The sequence below is a fragment of the Quercus robur genome, chromosome 5, assembly GCF_932294415.1.
Source record: "Quercus robur chromosome 5, dhQueRobu3.1, whole genome shotgun sequence".
NCBI lineage: Eukaryota > Viridiplantae > Streptophyta > Magnoliopsida > Fagales > Fagaceae > Quercus > Quercus robur.
In genome coordinates, this window is record NC_065538.1 from 51,515,744 (window position 1) to 51,523,707 (window position 7,964).

The 7,964-nt window shown below is 37.2% G+C and overlaps 1 protein-coding gene across 2 annotated transcripts; it reads left to right on the forward strand.

Annotated features, from left to right (window-relative positions):
• On the forward strand, positions 1 to 7,964 carry LOC126726277 (pentatricopeptide repeat-containing protein At3g54980, mitochondrial-like). Of its 2 annotated transcripts, none has more exons than XM_050431505.1 (3): positions 1 to 2,814; positions 6,224 to 6,316; positions 7,020 to 7,964. In XM_050431505.1, the coding sequence occupies exon 1, from the start codon at positions 106 to 108 to the stop codon at positions 2,644 to 2,646; it is 2,541 nt and encodes an 846-aa protein (XP_050287462.1). In that variant the 5' UTR covers positions 1 to 105; the 3' UTR covers positions 2,647 to 2,814; positions 6,224 to 6,316; positions 7,020 to 7,964. The 2 variants fall into 2 exon arrangements, with proteins under 2 accessions (XP_050287462.1, XP_050287461.1); XM_050431504.1 differs by lacking the exon at positions 7,020 to 7,964 and adding an exon at positions 6,406 to 6,964.

Consider the following 7,964-nt stretch of genomic DNA (forward strand, 5'->3'; position numbering starts at 1 on the left):
AGTTGAATGAATGTTGGAAACGAGTACAAAGACACACAAGAGGGTTTTAGGTAGGGTTTTTGCTCATGTCAGACAACTCTAAAAACACAGAGCACACACACAATAATGATGATAATGAGATCTTCAATCACTTCTTCTCCAGTCCCTCCTTTTCTTCTCCGCTCTTTATTAAACCCCAAATTTCTCTGCTCACACCCAAAATTTCTCCATAAACCTCAATTTCCCGAGAATCCCAATCCGGAGAGAATCACTTCAGAATTCGAATCCGAGTCTGAGTCTGAATCCGAACCCATTTCTCAAAACTCAGTTTCAACTCAAACCCATGTCATAAACACCCTCCTCACCCACAAGAACAACCCAAGATCGGCTTTGAATCACTTCAAACAGGTTGAGAGGAAGCGAGGCTTCGTTAAAAGCGTGGATGCTTTCTGCGTTTTGCTTCACATTTTGGTGGGCTTTCCGGAGACTCATAAACTTGCTAAAAGCTTGCTTGCTGAGTGTGTCTTCGGGGATTCAGCTCCGGCTCCGGCTGTCTTTGTCGATCACTTAGCCGAATGCGCCAACAGGTTTGGTTTCGTGTTGGATTCGCGGGTTTTTAATTATCTGTTGAATAGTTATGTTAGAGCTAATCGAATTGAAGATGCTGTGCTTTGTTATAATAGAATGATTGAGAGTGATATAATTCCTTGGGTACCATTTATCAATATTCTTTTGGCTGCATTGGTTAGGAGAAACATGTTTGGTGAAATACATGAATTGCACAATAAGATGGTATGTAGAGGAATTAGTGGCGATTGCTATACTGTACATGTGATGATGCGTGCGTGCTTGAAGGACGGGAAGCCTGAGAAGGCAGAGGAGTATTTTAGAGAGGCCAAGGCTAAAGGGATAGAACTTGATGCCGAAGTGTATAGTATTGTTATTCAGGCTGTTTGTAAGAAACCCAATTTGAGTTTGGCTTTTGTGCTATTGAAGGAGATGAAAGAAATGGGATGGGTTCCTTCGGAGGGTACGTATACTTGTGTTATAGGAACTTGTGTGAAGCATGGGAATATGGTAGAGGCATTGAGGCTTAAGGATGAGATGGTTAGTTGTGGGAAGTCAATGAACTTGGTTGTGGTGATGAATTTGATGAAGGGGTATTGCGTGCAAGGGAATTTGGATAGTGCTTTGGATTTGTTCAATAAGATTGGTGAGGATGGACTTTCACCGAACAAGGTTACTTACTCAGTTTTGATTGAATGGTGCAGTAAGAATGGGAACATGGAAAAGGCCTATGAGCTTTACATCCAAATGAAAGAAAAGGGTATCCAGCCTAGTGTCTTCAATGTGAATTCCTTAATACTTGGGTTCTTGAAATCTCGGTCACTGGAAAATGCATTCAAGCTGTTTGATGAGGCAGTCGAATGTGGAATTGCGAATGTTTTTACATATAATAATCTTTTGTCATGGTTCTCTGAAAAAGGTGAAGTAAATGAGGCTCAAGGTATATGGAAAAAAATGATTAGCAAGGGTGTGGAACCTAATGTAGTGTCTTACAACAACATGATACTTGGCCACTGCAGAAAGGGGGATATGGATGTTGCAAATAGTTTATTTTTGGAGATGATAGAAAAGGGCTTAAAACCTAATGTGATAACGTATTCTGTTTTAATGGATGGATATTTTAAGAAAGGTGACACTGAATGTGGCTTTGATGTGTTTGACCAAATGGTGGGTGTAAATATTGTTCCCACAGACTTCACATTTAACACTGTTATCAATGGTTTGTGCAAAGTTGGCCGCACATCTGAGGCAAATGAGATGTTGAAGAACTTTGTTGAGAGGGGTTTCATTCCCATCTGTTTGACTTACAATAGCATTATAGATGGATTCGTCAAGGAGGGTGCCATCAATTCTGCATTGTCTGTTTATAGAGGGATGTGTGATAGTGGAATTTCCCCCAATGTGGTCACTTACACCAGCTTGATTAATGGGTTTTGCAAAAGCAATAATATTGATCTTGCTCTGAAAATGCTGAATGAGATGAAAAGCAAGGGTCTTGAATTGGATGTCATGGCATATTGCGCTCTAATTGATGGGTTTTGCAAAAGGCGAGACATGGAAAGTGCACGTGAACTTTTTTCTGAACTTCGTGAAGTCGGTTTGTCTCCAAATACAGTTGTGTACAACAGCATGATTAGTGGCTTTAGGAATCTAGATAACATGGAAGCAGCCCTTGACTTGCACAAGAAAATGATAAATGAGGGAATTCTGTGTGATTTGCAAACGTACACTACATTGATTGATGGATTGTTAAAAGATGGGAAATTACCACTTGCATCAGATCTTTACTCAGAGATGCTTTCCAAGGGTATTGTGCCAGACATCATTACATATACTGTTCTAATAAATGGCCTATGTAACAAAGGACAGCTAGAAAATGCACGCAAGATTTTGGAAGACATGGATGGGAAGAACATGACTCCTAGTGTTCTAATTTATAATACCTTGATTGCTGGACACTTCAAGGATGGGAATCTGCAAGAAGCTTTTAGACTACATGATGAGATGCTTGACAGAGGTCTTGTACCTGATGAGATTACTTATGATATTCTTGTAAATGGGAAAGCAAAGGCAGTAAATACTCTTGCTGGAGTCTCGTGAGTGTAAATAACTGATTGGAACCTCAACTGGAATTGTTGGGGCAACTCAGGAATCTTCAATTTTATTTTTCACAGAAAGAAGCCCACTCTTTTGGTCCTGGAAGCTCAACATGTGCCTTGGGTGCTTCTTCAGCTCCTGCGTTTGGAGGCTCTTCTTCATCTTATTCTGGTTAGAGTTCAAGTCTGAGATTTTTGTTTTCCTTTTCTTATTTGCATTACTTGTAATTATGCCCTGTTCTATGATCCCTATTTTACGGGGAGCCAGTTATTAGCAGCAAGCTTCACTAATTCCATATATAAGTGGTCTCAAGCATGGGGCTTTACAAATAGTAATTCCATTGCATGGTTCATAGAGTTGTTGTCTTTTTGTATATAATTCCTTTTGATGTAATTCTATATGCTTCTTCGTTTTCTTTATACATAAAGTAGAATTTTTTTAATAAAATATTTCTTACCTATCAAAAGATGTCCTTTTTTTTTTTTTTTGTTGGTACTGAAATGATCCATTAGTTTAGATGGGCAAAGATGTTTTGGACATGAATATAATTGGATTTCATTTCTACTTTAGTTTTCTATTCCAAAATGCATATCCACTGGCTTCCTTCTTGAAAGATGAAAAAGACTGCTGCATTTAACTGGATATCTGCAATAGAGTAATGTGTTATTTTATTTAAATAAAAGTTTAGCTGAAGCTTGATTTGCATTAAAATGTAACTAACTTCTTTGCAGCACTAAATATTATTCATCATGAGAAGTGTAATTAAATTAAAAATCAGTCATCTATCTTGTGCTCTGTAGAAACTACAAACTCATTGACTAGCCTGCTATTAGGGGTGGCAAAATCTGACACGACCCGCGCCCGACACGACTAACCCGTTTATAAACAGGTCATGGGTCGAGGTTAAATGGGTTCGGGTCATATTCGGGTTGACATGGCTGACCCGTTTAATAAATGGGTCGTGTTCGGGTTCACACATGTGAACCCGTCTGACCTGTTTGACCCGTTTAAATAATAAAGGCATTAAATTTTGTTATTATTGCTTAATTTTTTTGTTGTAATTATATGTTTATTACTATATTTATGGCTGTAATTGTATTTTAATTTTAGATATATAAAAATTAATAATAGATTATTTAGGTCATAAATGACCTATTAATCAAGCAGGTTATTAAACATGTTATTTGTATTAACTTTTATATGACTTATTAATTAAACAGGTTAAACGTGTCGGGTTGGGTTAACCTGTTTAATAAACGAGTCGGGTTAGGGTTGAGGATTCTTGACACGTTTACTAAACAGGTCGGGTTCGGGTCAACCCATATAGCAGAGTACTTATAACTCGACACGACACGAACCCGACCCGCGAACACAAATTGACACCCCTACCTGCTATGCCCTGACCCTGCTCTCTCTAAATTTATAAATTCATTTGGGTTTAACTTATTGTCTTCTTGATGCAGTACAGAATTCTCAAAGAATTTCAGAAAAACAGAAGAACAGAAAAATAAAAATAAACCTAGGAATCAACATATGTTGCTTGGAATTAACACCAAGCAAGAGAAAACAGAACCTAGGAATTAGCACCAAACTATCAAAGGAGAAATGCCAACGATAAATTTTATTATTTTACTGCTCAGGCAAATTGTAAACAATTCTATAGTACTGAGCCTTAGGTTCTTCAAATAGAGTTTCAGCCTTATTATCTTAATAAGGAAAGGAACATTTCTAACAAATGATATTAAATCTACTAACCTAGTAAGAAAATGAATTAAATCCTTAAGGGGAAAAAAAAATGCTAGGTAAATAGGGGATAGGGGGGCTGGTGGGACTCAAACCCTAGTGGCCAGCCTACACAAGAGGTACTGAGACCACTGGGGCATCCCTCAAAATTAATTGACTAAGCCTTAGGCACAAGTGGTAGTAGGCTCATCAATAAATTCACTGATTAGGCTGTCTTCTTGCGTCGTTAAGTATGTGTGATTGAAGGCCAGTATCTTGTGTTCATACCACCTTCCCCTTTCTGTCTTCAGGTATCATAAAGAGTTTTACCAAATTTTTGAGAAAAAAATGGGGATTTCTTCTATATTATTCATTGCTTGATAGTGAATGGATATGACACAAAATTGGCAGTCTACTGTTTTGTTTACCTTTCAAATTTCTTGATGAATGTGCAATATGGTCCTGTATGAAATGCTTGTGTACATTCTTTTGTTTATTCTATGAAACAAGGTTGTAAACCTTGAACAACCTTTTAGTAAAATCATTTGTAATTAGGGCTATTATTTTAATCATCAAATATATTTTACTCTCTTCAATTATCAATCAATCCGAAGTGTTGCTGTTTATCCTCTTCCATGTTCTAATTTTCTAGATATGCTTGAGCATTGTAATTTGAATAGTCTGCTCCCTAAGTACACCCCTGGTGTACACAGGTACTTCCTTTTTTGATCAATAAAATTTTCGTTACTTACCAAAATTATCAATGAATGTGAGTTTAAGAATGCATGTTTGATTTTGTTTTTAGAGCACATAGACTGTAAATGTATGTAATTAATACTGGTTGTTTCTACTTATCAAAAAATACTGGTTATTTCTTTTCTTTTGGAGCCTATAGGGCATGCGCATACATTAACTGTTCAAGGGTGCCTTGTTATGTGTATCACTATGTGTATGAGTATGTATGGTATCACACGCATTTGTGTGAGTTTTGATTTTTTCATTATTACAGTGATCTTTGCTTCACAAATTCAATTCATTTATGCATGTAACTGAAGGTGCTAATGACCTCCTCAATTCACTACATCTATCTGATAATCTTTTCAGTATGTTTTATCTTCTGCTAATTGAGTTATTCATGCTTAAAATGTCCTCGTTATGAGTTTTTTTATTTTTTTATTATTATTTTTTTTATGGTGGTTGTAGTGTATTGCCACTAATAAGTTCACAACCGGTTTTAACCTTAAAAAAGAAAAATTACTTTAATGGTAGCTTGATAAGCAACTGCTAACTGATTCTGACATTTTAGCCCAATACTCAAGTTTTTATGTTGGAAGCTTGCATTAGTTGAATTCAATGGGTTCTGTTTAGACATCATGTATTCATTAGCAGTGGTTATGCAAGAAGTGACAACAAAATGGACATTCAGTGTGATCAATTGTGTTCACTCTAATCTTTATGACTCTCTTGTGGTCTGGGGCCTTTTGTTCCCCCCTTATTTTGGCTTGAAACTTTGTTGTGTCTAAACTGATAATTGAGAAAGGCATTGTCTTTTTTTTCTACATTAGTCATTGAATGAATTGGTGGGTGATTTTGGCACAAGAAACTGAGAACTTTTACATTTTTTTTAATCAAAATTTTGGTAGAAAATGCATGTTCATTGTTATATGACATGGCTGTCTTCTTTCCTTCTCCTTTTCTTTAGTTTTTTTGTACGTGGAGTTTCAGTGATTAAATACAGATTCAGTAATTCACTTATTTTTATTCCCCCCCCCCCCCCCCCCCCTCTTTCTGAGTCATAATCTATATTTTTTATTAAAATGTTTTTTCATGTGGTTGAAATTTTTTATCATCTCTGTAGGATCTCTTCTACATGGGAAACAGTGCTTTCCACCAAAAGTGACTGGTTGCAGGTTTGAATATGGGAATCAGGCTCTCCAAAACAAAGTTGGGGGTAAGATTTCCTAGCAATCACCTCTCTCAAATCCATCAAAGGTGTGTGTTTAGTGCACTGATTATGACCTTTTTTTTATGTGAGAAAAGTGTGCCTTTTGGTTCATCTGCCTTCTTTGATTCATAAGCCAGCCTGGTGATGCTAGTACCCAGACTTTTGGCACTACAGCTGCTTCAGATGTTGCCAATTCAAAGACATCAAATTTTTGTTCCAAAATGACTTCAACATTAGTTAGCCCTAGTGCAACATTTGGTCTGTCTGCTGCATCAACCTTAGAATCTGGGACAGCTTCTCAGGCTTCAAATAGCTAGCTTTTCATTTTGGGCTTCAAGTGCCCCAGCATTCTGTGCTTTGAGTCCAGTTGGGATAGCTTTACAGACTGCCAGCAGCTCTTCATCTTTCTTTTGGTGCTCCTGCTACCCCAGCTTTTGGTGTTGGCTCCATTCCTGATTTGTGTCAATCTACTTGTTGTGTCATTTGGGACCAACCTTTTTGGAACTTTTAGTCTTTTTGTCTATTTCTGGAACCCAGATGTCCTCACTTATTGAGTATTTTCATAACTCTGTAATTATGCAACATGTAATGTGAAGGATTTTATTTTATTCTATTATTTTTTTAAAGCATTACAAATCTGAGTGTTAGAAGCTATTGTAGTTTCTACTCTGGCCTTCTGTTTTGCTGATTATCTGACAAACTAGATTAGGGATCTAGACTATGACTGCAGCATCTTGGGGGCACTGTTTTGGATTGTGAGTTTTTGTTGGACAATATGGAGGAAGTAGAATAGCAGCTTACACCGCAACACTCACAGTAAATAACTTTCTTTGTGCACAACCTGGAAACTTTGTCTATATGTCAGCTATGCCTGTCTACTTGAAGAAATTCCCAGAAAAGTTAAGATGGGAGGACTAACAGTTGGGGGGATAAAGTTGTATATATAAATGCTTGAAGTTGCCCTTACCAGAATTAGCTTCACACATGACATTCTAACCCAAAAAAAAAAAAAAAAAAAAAATTGCTATAAATTTTTGACATTAACTATTAGTTGTGTGGCTTTGAACAGAAAATGGAATTGATTCTTTCAGCCATGTTTGTGATTAGTTTGACTTTCGGGTTGCAGTTGCTTGTCCAATCTGCTTGTGGGATTTTGTTTGATGCATCAACCTACTGCTTCACTCTGGGACTATATCTCATCAGGAAACTACTCTTTGACAACATCACTAACCACACCATGTCATATATATTCGGAGTGTCACCATGCCCTGCATCAAGAACCAATTCACATCTCCCTGTAACACATTGAGCTCACATGCATTTGGTTCGGTCCCTTACATCAATGCTCATGCTTTGGCTCCTGCAGCACCTCATGCACCTACTACTGGCCTGAGTTTTGCACCCTTAGCTGGGCAGATGAATTCTACCCTTAGAGAGACTGCTTCATTTGGACAAATCTTTACCCCATCCTTCGGTTAATTGAGCACATTTAATGTCATCAATTGAATATGTAGATTATCTGATTAATGTACAGATCTTGTTCACAAGCACAACATTACTGCATTATCCGAGCAGTGTTGGCTTGTTTTGGCCTGACAAATGTTAGTCCTGAAACTCAAAGAAGCTCTATTTTTAGATGTTACATGTCTTGCAA

Bases quoted from the DNA above. Each gene is read 5' to 3' on its own strand.
- LOC126726277 (XM_050431505.1), top strand. From the start codon at position 106: ATGATGATAATGAGATCTTCAATCACTTCTTCTCCAGTCCCTCCTTTT.